The sequence below is a fragment of the Babylonia areolata genome, chromosome 14, assembly GCF_041734735.1.
Source record: "Babylonia areolata isolate BAREFJ2019XMU chromosome 14, ASM4173473v1, whole genome shotgun sequence".
In the NCBI taxonomy this organism is placed as follows: Eukaryota; Metazoa; Mollusca; class Gastropoda; order Neogastropoda; family Buccinidae; genus Babylonia; species Babylonia areolata.
The window spans coordinates 26282876-26300375 of NC_134889.1; the positions used below are offsets into that span (position 1 = coordinate 26282876).

The 17500-nt window shown below is 41.5% G+C and overlaps 2 protein-coding genes across 2 annotated transcripts in view; both read left to right on the plus strand.

The window, feature by feature from the left end:
- Window positions 1–17500, plus strand: part of LOC143289951 (cytosolic beta-glucosidase-like) — a 196243-nt gene that overhangs the window by 70027 nt on the left and 108716 nt on the right. The window lies entirely within an intron of this gene.
- Window positions 1–17500, plus strand: part of LOC143289661 (uncharacterized) — a 47677-nt gene that overhangs the window by 1295 nt on the left and 28882 nt on the right. Inside the window, exon 1 of the mRNA XM_076598709.1 lies at window positions 1–1328. This exon is cut by the window's left edge and continues 1295 nt beyond it. Within this exon, the coding sequence (XP_076454824.1) occupies window positions 1–1328 (1328 nt within the window). The remainder of the gene's footprint in view (window positions 1329–17500) is intronic.

Consider the following 17500-nt stretch of genomic DNA (forward strand, 5'->3'; position numbering starts at 1 on the left):
CTGAGGGCAAAGGTGAATCTGACATTCCTGAAAATGCCAAGTCTTCATTGTTTCAGAGTGCTGAAAACCATCCAGTTGCTTCTCCACGTTCAACTGCTGCAGTAAAAGCTATACCAGTTTCACGTCCTTCTGTGGCAACCCGAACCAGCAGACCAAACAGCACGAGTGTTTCCAGTTCTGGCACCGCAGTCCCCCCATCCTTCACTCCCAGCCTCAAGAAGACGAGCCCGGTCATGCCTGTAGCTCCTTTCAAAGAAAACAAGGCAGATGAAGGGGGGGATAACCGTTACTTGATTTATGCTAAAAAGAGTTCAAACACAAAACTACAAAAAGTAGCACGATTAAAAGACTATGGTGAAGGGAGCACAGACTTGACCGCCGACAACACCAAAAATGCTGAAGGGACAGAGGCATCGAAAAGACAGGGCAACAATGTAAAGAAATCAAACAAGATGAATGGAGCACATGCTAAAGGCAGAGCACCTGCTATCCCCAAACAGAGGCAGTCCGAAGAAAGGGTTTTATCACCCAGATTAGCAGACTCTGGCGAAACCCCATGGACAGATGTCTTGAAACCCACATCACCTCGCATAGAAGATTCACAGCCACAGACAGTGACACTCACACCTGTTGAATCAGCTAAACCCATCAAGGCACCGAGAACATTTTCCTCAAAGCCTACAGAAAAGATGGAGACAAACCAGTCTCTTGCACCTTCTGAAACATCCAAGATGGACACTGAAGAAACAGCCAAGGCTGAAGTAAAAGCAGAAGAGTCAAATCAGCCTGTCAAAGGTATTCCCAGCATCATCGCAAACCGCATGAAACAAAACGATCAGAAACAAGACACAGAGTCACCCGAAACCAGACCTCCAGGTGAACTGTTCGGCGTGCGACTGGGTAAAACTCATCATGAGAAAGATTCCGCTGAAGAGAATGAGATACCTCGGAAACGGTTGACCCCTGCAGCCCAGAAATCAGAAAGCAACGCAAGCACAAACCTGCCATCGGAAATCGAGAATCAGATTGCAAGTGTCCGTAGAAGGATGGAGCATGCAAGCAGGAATAAAGCCCCAGGAGTTTCCCAGATCTTTGACAGCAGTCAGCTCCAGAAGAAGCGCAAGGAGAAGCAAGCAGCCAAGTCCAGCTCTGCCGCCGGAGTGCCACGTCTGGACCTGAGCAGCATCACGGCAGAAGACAGCAGCAGTGCTGGCAGTTCTGGAGGGTACCGGGTCACTCCACGAGAAATCAAACCCTGCAATATAGTGTTCATTGGAGCCAACGTGTCCGTGGGACGGTCCTTGCTGAAGAAGAGCAGGAAAGAAAAGGTGAGTCACTAAGTGACTTATGAATGTTTTGTGAAGTTTTGTCTTTTGATGTCTTTGATGCACTGATGCTGATTGTGGGGTAGGGGGAAAGAAGGAGAGAGGACAAACAAGGAGCTTGCAGCACACTTAGTCTCTCTCTCTCTCTTACACTGTTACAGTTCGTTCATTTCTTACACTAGTTACAGTTCTACATACCCCATCACCAGTACAGGTTTACCAAGCAATGCTCATGACTATTCTACCCCTGGATCTCAACAGCAAGCAGTGAACTGTGATTTATATTACTTTTTTATACAAAATTTTACCACCGGGGACCCTTCTCTTATTGCCGTGAGTTGTTTAACACTCACGAAGTGCCTGCTGCCCACAGGACTTCAGTTTTAATTCATATAAAAAGTATACATCAGAGATGATAGCAGTATCCACAGTTTTTCCCCTCAAGATGGAATGGACGTTCACTCCACCAGTCACGCTGGGGAATGGAGGGGAAGTAATGCGGATATAGCCAAGATGATAAGCTTGTTGATTCCACAAGGCATTTATAACACATGTGTATGCAGGCATTTGTATATAATATTTGTTGATCACACGTATGACGGTATGGTATGCCTGCACACTTTCACCATGGTGACATACACATTCCATGACATGCCTTAATCATTGCAGGCTAGTCTTTGAAAATAGATAGTAGGCGAAACACAGGCATTGTGCTTTTTTAGACTCGGAGGCATTATAAATGTTCTGTGTACATTCTGCTGTTCAGACCTGTTACGGACTGACAAGAAAACACTGCCTTTATCAGCTATTCACTTGTCGTATTAAATTATTACCCATTCATGTTCACTTTCGAGAGGTTCTTGACCCTTTGGAAATTTGGGAATGTCAGTCTCATGATAAAACTGAATTTAGAAATACAAATTGATGATTGAACAATTTGAAGTAATACACAGTCAAGAGGGGTTAACACTGTCACAGTCGAGTTTTCCCCAAGGTCATATACCTCGATAACTCACTGTCTGTTGTACAAGTACTTTATAATTATTGCATGATGTGTGTGCATGCTTGTGTACATGTGTGTGTGTGTGTGTGTGTGTGTGTGTGTGTACACACACACATATATATATATATATATATATATATATATGTATATATAAGTATACAACTACAAGTTAAAACATGTAAGGATGAATACATTTTTTTTCTTTTTTTATAAACTTCAGTAAACTACAAGTTTGTGGTGTGTATAATTTTACACACCCAAGTTGCATACATAGATAGGTCTACATGTATACATATAACTTGTATTTTTGTTGGTGTTGTTGTTGTAACTATGTAAGCTTGTTTAAATTAATCAATTTTGAGAGACACTTTGGCACAGCTTGATAATTGAATTCAAAACAAAAGATAAGAGATCTATAAAAACTTAGTTTAAAGTAATTAAACACTGAAAAGCAAGACATTCTGAAGTCTGTGCATGTGCGTGCACAACAGACAATACCAGGAATGCTGTAATTGTATAAAACAGACCGCTTTAGTACTTAGAGAGATTTATTACATTCCTTATTCGGTAGCTGGTGACTTGTGAGTACTCCTGTTTTGTTGTTGTTGTTTTTCTTCTTTTTTTAATCCCCTTTTTTTCTTCTGTAAATTAGTGTAACGCCCATAGACAGTAATTGGTAAAATGTAAAATTTTGTCCAATCTGATGTACAACAAAATAGTAGTTTATAGTTGTGCACTTTACTTTGACTTTGAGTAAAGTTTGTTATGTTTAAAACTAAAAGACATACTTCTATTTTACACAGTATGTATGCTGTGACCCACTGGTTCAGACTCTGGCACTGGGGGTCTGATTCCTGTTACATGAAAAATATGGCTCTGCACAACTATTTAAAAGTTTTTACAGTTGAATTTGAAAGACATCGAGGTCACGAAGTTTATTATAATGGTGTTGGGGTGGGGGGACCTATACTACAATCATTGAGCCCCTTGAGGTCACTGAGTTCTTGACGGTGACTGTGAGTTCATTCACAAGGCCCTGTGTGTGGGGGTGGGAGGGGTGTGTGCGTTAAGTAGGGGGGGCGGTGGGGGGGGGGGGCAAGGGGCTAAATGAGTGACCCTGTGACTGTGTGACTCTGTTTGACTATGTGTGCAACTGTTCAGTGCACATTTCCCCCCTCTTCCCTGGGCTGTCATTGTTCTGTCAAGCTGAAGCGAAAGGCCCTCGGCTGACCTCTGAGACCCTCAAGGCAAAGCAGGGAGGGAGGAGTGACAGCACTCTGTCAGGCAAATGGATGGGGTCTCACTGAGGAGTGCTATATACATATACGTACATCAATTGATGCATGGCGTTATCCTCTTATCCTGGTGGTAGTTTACAGGTCTGAAGAATTAGGGGGTCTAATGTACTACTACATGTATTAAGTCAGTACAACACTGTATGTACTGTGGGACTTTATTAGCGCAGTCAAATACTGAAATACTCTGGAAAATCTTAGTAAGATCATCACATAATTTTTCATTTTTGTTGTACAGAAATATTGTTTCATTTCTCATTGGTCTTTTTATTGATAGAGAATAGGAATACTGTGAGGGGAGGGGGGAGAGAGAAAAGAGAGCCCTAGACACTGAGATAAACTCATAAAGGGAGAGTAAAAACCTGGTGAGAGTGAGCTCTCTAGCTCAGTAGCTGAGGATCTATGTTTTGCAATTGTATTTTTAAAAGAATAGTAAATTACTTGCAGTTGTACATTAACTGAGTAAGATTGAAAGGCATTATGATCATGACAGTATTTATTCTTGATGTACTCATACATTGATAATTTGATACACTTTACAAATCGTACTAACTTTTTGCTTTTAAAAAAACACTTTACAATCTCCATTAGAATGATATTTTCACTGCAGTGTCCGCCATCAATTCACAGATAACTTGGGATTGAGATACAAGGAGAGTTCTAGGAAACTGAATGGTCATACACAAGCACAGGTTGTAGAAAATTATGTGATTAACATTTTATAGAACTATTTTTGTCCCCTGAGGATGTAGCTGCAGCATTATTTTCATCATGAAGTAACTTACTATGTCAACATTAGACTTGAATTGAAATAGTTCATGTTGTGGCTTAATATATGTTTTTTTTAAATTTATCTATAAATAATCAAGCAGAGTTTCCAAAGTTATACAAGCGAAATATTAAAAGTACTTTAACAAAATTACAGACATTTAGAAAATAAAGATCAATTCAGTATCCATTTTCTATGGTCATATTCTCAAGTCTTCTAAATACTATGGTTTCAGAATGTAAACAAACAGTTGAATCACTTAGGAACTTTTGTTGGCAACAGTTGAACAAACGACAAAAGAGGTCTGACTCTAGGAACAGGCCCAAAACTGGAATTGGTCCAGATGGGTAGTAGAACAGTGTGTAGTCTGTTTTGCTATCAGTTGAAAAGCCTGTTCCCATCTCAAGTGTCAGTCCAGAGTCATAAGATGATATATATATGATCTGGTTGAAATCTTGACTGCTCATGTTTTTTGTTGTTTCATGTTTGTTTTATATTATAATTTTGGAGATTTTTTTTTCTTAGTAACTTAACAATGAACAATTCTGATGATACTTTAAGCCAATATTGGCTAGTTTTATGCCAAGGGGAAAAGTTAATGTTTGACAAACAGCATACTAAGTACAATAACAGCAAAACATACAGAGCATGTCAACAGATGGTGGATGATTTTTTTGTCTGATCTTTTACTAATTTTAGGTCAACACATACAGACTTCTTATTCATTGCCTGAAATAAGTGTATGCAGAAAATCTAAGTTGTTGATTGCGTGATCCATGTCAGCACTTGTTGGTTTATTTAGACAGGAACATGTGGAACCTGTTTGCAGAGTTCTGAAGACAGAGTATGGCTGTTTAAAGGGCAGGGTAGTAAGGACATGTAATCTCACCCTTGCAGTCACAAGTGAATGCACACCATGTGGGTGGAGGAAGCAGCCCACAAATAACAATATATATATATATATATATATATATATATCCCTGGGAAGTTGATGTTGAATCTTTTTTTTTTTCTTTTTTTTCATGGGTATGCTTTGGGAACCGAGGAAGTGGTTCAAGCAGTGGCAGATGTATAGAATGAATGTTGTCTCCCTAGAAGGAATGTGCTTCCCGGAAGATCAGAAGGATTCTCCACCCATCACACAACAATGGATGCTGAACCCCTGACATTCTCATGATTCTGTGTTCTGTGTACACACAAATCTGGAATACACTGGTACCCCACCTGCAGTCACAGATTAGATACACACGTCTTTTCTAGGTTCAGTGCCTGATTTTGAGCAAGTATTTTCCCCAGTAAGATATGAGTGAGAATGGTGATTTGGTTTGAAAATAAAATCCTTTGAGACACAGTTTTAATATCAAAGTCAGTGCAAATTGCAAGTGAATCTGAAGAGGAAATAATGAAGTGAACTATGAGTTGTTTTGATCAGCATAGGATTCCCACATTTTGATTAACATGTAATGTACACACTCAGTAACTCATGGACAAATGAAAGCAGAGAGTCTCTGAGAGAGATCTGTGTGGGTGGGGCGCAGAAGAACTTCACTTGGTGAAGAAGACCTGTAGGGAAAAAAGGCTAATATGTAATGACATAGATATAATAATGTATACCTGTCTTATGATAATGCATGTAAGTTACTGCATAGAGTTCAGTTAAAACACAAAAAAAACAGTAAAAGAAAAGAAGGAAAAAAAAGAAATGGCCCAGCAAATTGAGCAATGTTTGATAAAATTTGATTTTATTCAACAACAATGTAGAAACCATAGCAAAATTAACAACAATACTATCAGTACAAAACTGCAACAGAAATCAAAATCAACGTGCTTGACCTCACGATAGAAAAGATACAAATTACAATGGTAGATTTAATACAATATCAGTTTGACAATAAACACAATGAAACAAAAATACACCATAGCACTCAAAGCAGCACACTTTATTAGTACAGTACATTAGTTTACACTCTGACACAGCATGGTGTACAGAGCATGACTTAATATGATATTTCAACAGAATATAGGGAAAAAAATACATTGCAGCACAGTGTTATAAACTCTTCTGTATCCACAGATCACGGACTGATTATCTCCCTTTGGAACATGAAAGGGACAGGGGATAAAATAAATCATGAAGCTGACGGTGTGGGTGACAGTTTGATGGGACAAGAAGGGGAGGTTGTTTTTGTCTGTTATTTTGTCAGTGACAGATCACATAAGACGGAAGGACCTTGCAAAACATGTGGATGTAACCCAGACACACATAATGTACCAAGAGTCATCACATGATTATGAAACTCTTTGAAGAACTCTTTAGATGACGGGTGCGATGGCTGAATGGTTAAGTGCTGGATTCTCACCCAGGTTTCTGTAGTTCGATCCCTGGTTCAGTTCACCTGGTGCATTAGTTTCAGTTTCAGTTTTCAGTAGCTCAAGGAGGCGTCACTGAGTTCGGACAAATCCATATACGCTACCCCACATCTGCCAAGCAGATGCCTACCCAGCAGCGTAACCCAACACCTTGTCAGGCCTTGAGAGTGGTGCATTATAAGGATGGAGACCTCCCAGGTCAGCACGTGTAGACCTGCTTGTGCCTGAACCCATTTTGTGTGTTCACGCATGCAAAAGATCAAATTTGCATGTTAAAGATCCTGAAATCCATGTCACGTGTTTTGAGGGTTATTTGTTGTTGTTGGCATCCGTCTGTCTCAATGGAACTCTGTTCCTAGTTCAGTCAAGTTGTTGAGTTGCAGCGCCTGCTGAGTAACTGCTGCCTCCCATGGTGTTCCTGTCGCTGGGGACAGCGGCACTGAAGTGACCTCTCCAGGGCACTAGCCTGAGCGAAGTTTATGGAGATCCCAAGTTGCCCAGTTGTCAGAATACCCCTCTAGGCCTCACCGATGTGGTTGGAAGGAAGGAAGAGCGATACATTCAGCACCAGCTTGGCTGCAGGAGCTGCTGGAAGAAAGTCAGTGCGACATCCAACTGCCTTCATGGAATCATGAAAATACCCAGCATGCATCAATCACAACAGAGTGATCAGCAAATTGTTGTTGGTCACATTTACATTGAGATAATTTAAGATTATGATAAAGATAACATTTTTAAAAGAATTAAGATAAGCAGATGAGCAGAATGAAATTTTTGATTTGATGTGAAATCAAGATTTGACAATATATGAATATTATTAGGGGAAAATCTTAAATAAAGGCTTTCACCATGGTTTAGGACAAATTTTGAATTTAAAAAAAGAAAAGAAAAAAGAAGTTTGATAACACACTATAACTTTGTATGGGTGGTTGTTCTTGGTCTTGTAGGCTTGAAACAGGCATGACATTTTGTCCGTTTTTTTTTTTTCCTTTTTATCCCATCTTATTCTTCTTCCTTTTGGATAGAAATTAATGAATCTGTGAGGTCTGTCTGACAGCTTTGATGGCTATTTCATACAGCAGTAGCACCTCATAAAATGGACAGTATGTATGTTATGACCCTAACAGGGATCCTGATCAAGGAAGCTCCTGTATAAAATAATTCATGACCATAAGTGGTATCCCAGCAGAGAGGGAGGCTGTTGGCATGCCTGGTGATGTATACAGTCTGTGGTGTTCTACCATGGAGATTTTCATTGTTTTAATACACACTGTGCTCAGGGAGAAATGGAGCAGTAATAAAAGTAATACCCCTTTATTGGGGCCCCATGTCAGTGTCTGGCCCTTAAGTTTATATATTTTTGTAAGGTCCCCCATTCACTGGTTTGGTGGGCATGTTTGACTTGTTTATAGCTTAATGGTGGTCACCATGGTGATTTGCATTTGGGGGTGGGGGTGGGGGGGGGGGGGGAGTGAGGCTAAAGGTGGACTGTACATTGCAGCCATCATCATAGAGGCTTCAGATGGTGAGGATATGGATCTGAAAGTTTGTGGGGGGGGTGGGGGGGTTGTTTCTTTGTTGTTGTTTTTGGTGTGTGTGTGTGTGTGTTTTCCCAGAATTGTTTAGAATGTCCCAGGGACCCATTTTGTGAACAACCTGTGCACAGTGTGCCCTTTACATTTTCAAAGGGTCGGGAGAGTGTATAGATAGATAGATAGATCTATATGTGTGACAGACGTTGTTTTTTTTTGGGGGGGGGGGGAAGCTAACCGTACGCCAGCCCCATAACTAGATACTGCCGGGCAGCATGTAATGGGTAAAAAAAAAAAAAGAAAAAAGAAAAAAAAGAGAGACAAGGCCTTAAAGACTCACTTGTGATACACAATGAAAAGAAAAAGAAAACATATAAGAATTTATTTTGTTGAAATGTGTTCGCCATTCGTTATTATGATTATGTAAAGCTTCCTGTTTAAAAAAAAAAAAGAAAACTGAAGAAAAAGACTTAAAAGCAGATTCGAACCTAGGATGTTCGGGTCAAGAACGAGTGGTTTTGTGCGCTGAGCTCGCGCGGCATTCACCGGTGACGTTCAGAAATTATTATTTAAGCATACCGTGATTTAGCGGAATGAATCGAGAACAGTAATCAAATTGAAAACGCCATTTAAATCATGTTCTTTTGGTATATCTCGAGCATTTAAGAATTTCTTTCCAAGTCCGAGGTAGAGGAGACGTTACCATCGCCTGAAACACTGCAATATGTGTCCGATATTTATAGATCTGCAGAAATCCTTGTTCGACAAGCATCGAAAGTACGACACCGTCCATTCAATTTCTCTTTTCTGTTCATTCTAGTAAATTCAGTATCCACTTTAAAACATTCATAAGCCGTAAACATGTCGATGATTATTTAAGAAATCCTGTAATTGGGCGGTAAAAGAGACTTTTGCCATCACGTCCGGCTTTGCAACATGTCAGGACCTTCACAAACCACTGTTGACAAGGCTGATCTTAATGAAACTGTCGATTTAAATTTTCTGTCATGTTCATTCAGGTTAATTTTTAATCAGTGTACAGTATGTTGTTTAGAATATTCATATGCAGTGAACACGTTAATAATGTAGTTAGTGTTGTTGAATGTGTTCTGTCCAGAATTTGTATTTCATTGCTTTTAATTGCCAACAAGAAAAACGTGGTCATGGCGTCTTATTAGGCCAAGACATTCGGACAGCGGTAAAGGGGTAACAGCGTTTTCGGAATCCAGAACCAGCATCAACGAAATAAACCGTTAATGAATCGGAAATACTGTTAAATTCTGGAGACGTACAACCTATTATTGGTATGACCGTGAAGAATGTTTTTCCTACTATTTTTAAGCCAAATTTGGTATTGGCAGACAGTATTTCCAGAGAAAATGGCAATCAGTGTTAAAGTTTACCACGGACACACAGACGCACGCACACACACACGCACACGCACACAGACAACCGAACACCGGGTTATAACATAGACTCACATTGTTTACACAAGTGAGTCAAAAAAGAAAAAAAAAAAGGTTGGTTAATTAATTAAAAAGGTCAGCCTGAATGTCAGCTAGCCAAGTTTGTCAGTCGACCCACCCCCGTTAGCATTCGACTTTGTGAGTCTCGGGTTACCGTAACCCACCAACTGCAAAGCCCCGAGAGAGAGACAGAGACAGAAACAGAGAGACAGACACAGACAGAGAGAGAGAGGGAGAGAAATGGCGTAGCGGGGTGACACTGCAAGTGTTGATACCTGAGCCCCTTTTTGTCGTCCGAAGTAGAGGAGGTGGGGGGGCAGCGGAGGTTGGGAGGGAGGGGCGGACGGATGAAGGGAATGGGGACATCCCTGTTGGGTCGTAGGGGTGTATAATGATACGGTTTGTGGCCGTCTCCCTCCAACACCACCTCCTAACCGCAATTACCCCCCCCCTCCCACACACACCCCCATCCCCCATTCTCCCCAACCGGACCCAATCCCCCACCCCTGCGCTCCGGGAATTTTTGGCATGTTTCTGTCGGTCTTGGTATGCTGTGAAAGGGAGGGAGAGAAAGAGTCAAAGACTGGGTCTTTTGTTTTTAAGTCTTTTGTTGAGTTGTATCGGGGAATGACTGTTTTTACGACGGTTTCGCTTTGCCAATTGTTCGTCTTCATTCTCCATAGAGTATTAGGTTAAAAAAAAAAAAAAAAAAAAAAGGCGAAAGGCGGAAAACTTGAAGATTGCAGTCGGGACAGGTTGCCGAGTGTTGAAGTGTGTGTGAGAGAGAGAGAGAGAGAGAGAGAGAGAGAGAGAGAGAGAGAATGAGGTTTTAATGTAATTCAGTTTGCCAGGCAGTGGGAGTAATGTTTTGTTGGATAATGATTTTGTCAGTCATTCACTCATTGATTGCAATGCCTTGTTTTGTTGTGTATGTGTGTTTGTGTGTGTCTGGTGTTGGAGAGAGGTTGTTTATATATATATATATATATATATATATATATATATATATATATATATATATAATTTACATTGACTACTTACAAAATATGCCCTGGAATTCGGTTGAAAGCAGTTCAAAAGTAGTCTGCAAAATACAGTCTAACTTATGAAATTTATTCAGATGTGATCAATCATAGATGCTAAAAAAAAAAGAAGAAAAGAATGACAGCTATATAATATAGATCTATACAGTATACTAGGTGTTTTTATTATGCTTTATTTTATTATTTTATTTTTTTTGGACACATGCACAAATGCAACACATGCACCCAAGACACACACAGCATGCACACTGTCTCCCATGTAATACAGTATTCACACACACACACACACACACACACACACACCAAAGAAGAGTGTTAAGTGTGTGTTATATGGGTGGTTATAATTATTCAGTCAGGTGAACAGCTGTTGTGGAAGAAACAGTGAAGTGAGAAATAATGTGTCTGGACATTGATCGGTCTTACACCAGTTACAGCCCGGATATAATCTATGCATTTGATCGTTGCACTGTGTGTTAGATGTGATCGTAGTGCTGTGTGTCACATGTGTTACTTGTGATCATAATAGTGATGTGTGTTACTTGTATAAGTTGTAATCATAGTAGTGCTGTGTGTTACACAGTGCTGTTACATATGAATTATAAGGCCATAGTATTGTGTTACTTGTGGTGATACTGATAGTACTGTGTTACATGTGATCATAGTGCTGTTTTACATGTGATTGTTGTGCTGTGTCACATGTGATCACAGTGCAGCACATTATTTATACATGTATGTATGTTACGTATGATCATAGTGCTGTGTGTTACATGTGATCATAGTGCTGTGTTAAATGTCATCAAAGTGTTATGTGATCAGAGTGCTGTTTTTCATGTGATCATAGCGTTGTGTGTTACATGTGATCATAGTCATGATACTGTTTGATAGTGCAGTGTCACTTGTTTTGATAGTACAATGTTACATGTGATTCTTAGTGCTGTGTTACATGTGATCTTAGTGCTGCATTATATGTGATGAATGTGCTCTGTGTTACATGTGGTCATAGTATTGTTTGTTACACGAGATCATAGTGCACATTGGGCTTTTTTTTTTTCTTTTCTGTGTGTGTTTTTTGTGTGTGTGTGTGTGTGTGTGTGTGTGTGTGTGTGTGTGTCTGGAAATTGAGGTGCCTATTGGCAGTTTATAAAAAGAAAAAAGAAGCCTGTTATTACACATGATATTGTGAATTATTTATGATTTATCTATATGTACGTTCAGGTTAGTTGGTTTCATGGTCTGCTGGAAAGAAAAAAGGATGGAATCGCAGCCAGTAGAGGCATGTTCCAGGTTTATGTGCTTGAATTTGTACCGTTTGTGCTTGGCTCTCTCTCTCTTTCTCTCTGTCTCTCTCTGTGGATTCTGCGGGATCAATATTTACAGCCCAGATATGGCCTTGTGTGGTCAGCTGGGCCTTCAAAGCATCGACAACAGCAAACAACTGGCTGATATTATCCCAGTTGCATGATAATAATGACATGGATTATAGTTGGCTAGATAAGATAAGACAGTGGAATGCAGAATGCGCATTGATTTGAGCAGGAAAAATGTTTTGATGCAGCTCAATCACATCCACCAGCCTGGTATGTAAAATGGCCATTGTGTGAAGGGGAGGTCCATGTTTGTTTTGTGTTTTCCCCCCAGAGGGCTGGCTTTGGGAGGGTGGTGGTTTGGCTCAAGAGTGAGAGCAGCGTGAGTGCTGGTAAGGATTGGGGGGTGCAAGTTATGATGATGTGTGAAGAGGTGTGTGGCTGGTTCTCTCTGGTTTCTCACCCACCCTGTGTGCAGAGTGCTTGCTTGTGTGGGTTTGGCCGACTGAAACTAGTGAAAGAGACACAGAGACTGAGAGACTGAAACAGAGAAAGGGAGGGGGGTGGGGTGGGGGGGTTAATCACAGGCAAGCAGACACTGTCCCTTTTTGGGGGTCCTCAGACAGGCATGTAATCTCAGGCATGTACCAATCTCGCTATTATCAGTCATCATTGTCTACCTAGTGGTAGCAGGGGTTTGGCTGCAGTGGGTGATGGCACTGGTTCTTATTAATTACTTTATAATATGTGACACACACACACACACACACACACACACACACACACACACACACAAATTGGGGAAGTTGTATCAATTTCTGTTTAAATTGAGTCATAATTGACAGGGAGGAAAATGTGCTGTGCATGTCTGCACTCATGCACACACACGCACGCACTCACGCACACGGTGTACACATGTGCATGCATAGACACACATACTACACTCAAATACACACACACACATACAACACGTGCACATACACACACATGCAGACACACTCACATAATTATGCATATGTACACACACACAAAAGTAAAAATAGCTGGCCCTTGTTTATGTGGAATGAATACATTCACATAAATCTTTAACTGAATGACAATAAATAAACAGCTTGTGCCATGTCACATGATGTGGAATAGAAGTAGGGTGGTAGACACAGGCAACTTAAAGAACATGTGTTCATGGTTACATAATTATAGTATTAAATTATACACCATGCATCCAATGTGTGTACTGAAAGGTGGCCCCCAGACTCTAGCACATGATTTCCACAGTTTCTGCCAATTTTTCTGCCAGATTTGGATGGTTTTTGTGTGTTCATTCTTTAGTTTAGCGATATTAAACTGATTTTTGAACCTCGGCGAAGTGTCGGGGGGGGCTTGCTCCACATTCGCCACGGGTTGGCCAGCTATTTACAGTGTGTGTGTGTGTGTGTGTGTGTGTGTGTGTGTGTGTGTGTGTGTGCCTTTGTCACTCTCTCTCTCTCTCTCTCTCTCTCTCTCTCTCTCTCCATCAGTCTATATCTACACACACACACACACACACACACACACACACACACATATATATATATATATATATATATATATATATTAACATGTCCTGTGATGATTACGCTGTTTGTTACATGAGTTATCTTCTGTCTTCTCTGAAGAGAAATCACAGCTGCTTTACCAATCATTTCTGATAACATTCATGTGCACTGTTTGTTTTGATTTTGTGAAGAGTTTGTGTGATATGTGGGCAAACAACATCCTGGTCACAGTGGAAGGAGGCACTTGATAATGTATACTATACATGTCTGTTAGAGACCCTTACACATGTATAATATTTCTGATCCAACATTCAAGCGTACTGCTTGTTTGTTTGTTTTTTGTTTTTTTTTCTGAGGAGTTTGCGTAAGATGTGGACAAACAGCGCTCTTGCCACATGGGAAAGAGGCACTGGAATTCATGAATCTATGTATGTATTTATCTGTTAGCTGTATGTTATACTTAAGATCTACTATCTATTTGGCGAGTATGTTATAGGTATAGTATATGTATACTATTGTTGGATGCTGGAATCCTTAGCATTATTTTCTGTTTCTGTGTTCTTGTGTTTTCTACTGACTGTGGACTGCTGGTTGGTGGAATTCCATAATTTTGTTGCTGCCCCCCCCCCCCCCCCACACACACACACACCCTCCACACACACAACAATATCACCTTCAACCCACTCCCACCCATCATTTTTTTGTCCAGAATGTTTTTAGTTTGTTTTGTGTGTTATTATCAACAGTCCCGTGACCATACCTCAGGATTAGGTAAGTGAACGCAGAATTTACCCTAAGTACCAGTTTTCCGTCTCCCCCCCCCCTCCCCCCCCCCCCCCCAGGAAGAACAACAGTTGGGTTTGAGGTATGCCAGGCATTTGGTCTGCGCAGCACACAGTGAAACCTCATGCAGACCAGAAAGGGAAAAAAAGATACAGTCCCATGTTTACCTTTAAGTACGGCTGTCTTGTAATGTAAGCCAAGTTACCTCTGGACAGCAGGACAATTTTACACCTGGCCAGAGCAGAGCAGAGCAGTGGAGAGGGGGGGGGGGAAGTTTTGAGGGAAAAAAAAGGGGGGGTGGGGGGTCGGGGTGGGGTAGGTTGGGGTTGTGGGAGGGTGGATAGGGGTGAGGGTGGGTGGGAGTGGTTTGTGACTGGCATCGGTGGTCATGCTAATAGTAGTGGGTGAGTATAGTGTGTGTCAGTGTGTGTGTGTGTGTGTGTGTGTGATTATGATTGTGTGTTTGTGTGTCCGTCTGTGTGTGTGTCTGTATACCTATACATGTATGAGTGTGTGTGTCACTTTGCGCATGTGCCTTCATGTACGTGGATGTGTATGCTTTTGTGTGCATGTATGTTTGATAGTGTGTGTGAGTGTGTGTGTGTTTGTGTGTACGTGTGTCTATGTTCAGCTCAGTGGACGCAGAGCTGACCCCTGCTACCACAAGGTAGACAATGATGACTGATTAGAAGTGAGATAGACCTGTACATGCCTGTTTGAGGACCCCGGAAAAGGGACAGTGTCTTCTTGCCTGTGAACTCCTCCAACACAACAGGCTGCTGCTTTGGTGTCTGGTGGCTGGCTGTCTCTCTTTCTCTCTCTGTCTCTCTTTCTCTGTCTCTCTTTCTCTCAGTCTCTCTGTGTGTTCTGCTCTTAGTCTCTCAGTCTCTGTGTCTCTGTCTCTTGTCTCTTTCAGTCGGTCTGTCTGTCATTCACTGACTCTGTCTTGGTCCTATGTCTCTTTCTTTCTCTCAGTCTCTCCCTGTGTCTGTGTGTGTGTGTGTGTGTGTACAAAAGTGAGCATGTGTTGTGTCTATTTGGATGAGAGGGTGGTATGGTGTTTATTGACTAGTTTGGAAGGTGTGTGTTTGTGGCGATGTGGGCCTGTGAACACACGCGTGTGTGTGTGTGTGTGTTGTGTGTGTGTGTGTGTGTGTGTGTGTGCATGCACAACTTTTTGTTTTGTTTTGCTGCTCCATCATTTACACTGTTTCTGTGGCATTATTGTGTTGTATTTTATTTTAATGTACAGTGCTGCGCCACCCTTTTCTTCTGCCTGCAGGTGTATTGGTTTTCCTATCAAAGTGGATTTTCCCACAGAATTTTGACAGGACAACGCATTTTGTTTGCTGTGGGTTCTTCTATGTATATATGCGCTAAATTGCATGCTGCACACAGGACCTCGGTTTATCATAATCTCATCTGCATTGCACCCACGCTGCACAGCAACATCCAGGTTCTGTCTGTCTCAGTTGAATTAGTCTCTTCGTGCGCCAAAGGTCTAGGGGTTGTCATTGAAGTCATGTCATCAGGAGGCCGCACACCAGTGTATGCACTAGTTACTTCACGTATTTGATTAAAAGATTGGCATAGTGGTCCCCCCCCCCCTCCCCTTCCCACATCCTCCACCCCCCACCATCCCCTAATGTGGACAATACTGGCTTGAGTGATGGTGCAGTGGTGTTGGCCTGTTTAGGAAGCAAGTGTCTGTGGGTTCGATTCTGAAATACACAGACCAGAATTTCTGTACCCTCTACCCCCACTGCGCTATATCTTGGAGTTGTGGTCTGGGTGCTAGTCTTTTGGGTGAGGTGGTGAATTGAGGTCCTGTGTGCGCAGCATGCACTCAGCACACGTTTGGTTTAAAAAGAAAAATCAAGCAAACAAACAAAAACAGCTCTGGCGAAGTTTTGTGGAAAAATCCACTTTGATAGTAAAAACAAATGCACTTGCACTGTTGCAGGCAGACAAAAAAAACCCCAAAACAACGACAACCAAATGGGTGGCGCTACACAGTGGTAATTCACTGTTCCCAGGAAGAGCAGCCCAAAATTCATACACAGAACTCTGTTGTGACACAGCGTCATACATTATATTGTAAAAAGGGAGTCGCCCTCCAGTCTTGTTGTGTAAATGGTTTGCCACGGTGTGAGCGTTAGTGCTCTCCCTGCCACTTAACCCATCATCTTGAGGCCGGAACTGGATTGAGGCGAGCGCGTCTTTGTGTGAATCATTGAATGATTCAGTTCCATTTGATTGGCCGAGCAACATGAAGTATGCACTTCACGGTGAGCCATTGAGCTCTGCCCTGCACCAGAGCATTTTTCGGGTGACAAAATTGGTCTCGTTAAAAAACGGTTTTCTACATTCTTACGTATGCCTAAACATTAAACTGCAAAGAAAAAGGGACTAACGTTTGCGTTATTTCTGGATGTGTCCACACATGCTTTGGTGGGAAAGTTACATATTTTCTGTGGGTTTTTTTTTTTTTCTGCATCAGAATGGAATGGAAGGAAGCCCACTGAGGCTGTGAACTCCCCAGGATTGAATGGGTTAACTTAGTGCCCCTGGCCACTGGGCGTTCATATTATGGCTGTGCCATTTCGTGGAGTTAGTCTGCATCTAACTTAAGTGTCATCTTTGCTGGGAGGTGCAGTTTTGATAGATTGAACTTTGAATTGAGGAGGGTTGCTTAGTGTGTGTGTGTGTTTTGTGTATACGTGTGTGAAGTAGTGATAGTCGTACTAGTAGCATACAGTTTTTTGTCTGCCCACTCTAAATGATTTTAGACAGGGGACCAAAACAAAAATGTGTGTGAGTATGTGCATATGTTTGTGTGTGTGTGTGTGTGCATGTGTGTGTGTGTGTCCGCACAGTATGCAAGTAAGCATGCTCGGACACACTTTTAACGTAGTTTCCTCACTCTCTTTCACACAGAAACTCGCATAATCTCTCTCTCTCTCTCTCTCTCTCTCTCTCTCCCCCCCCCCCTCTCTCTCTCTCTCTCTCTTCGTACCATGTGCTGGGTTGCATGAGCAATCTTGGCAGCACTAAGTAAGCTAAGTACTGAAAAAT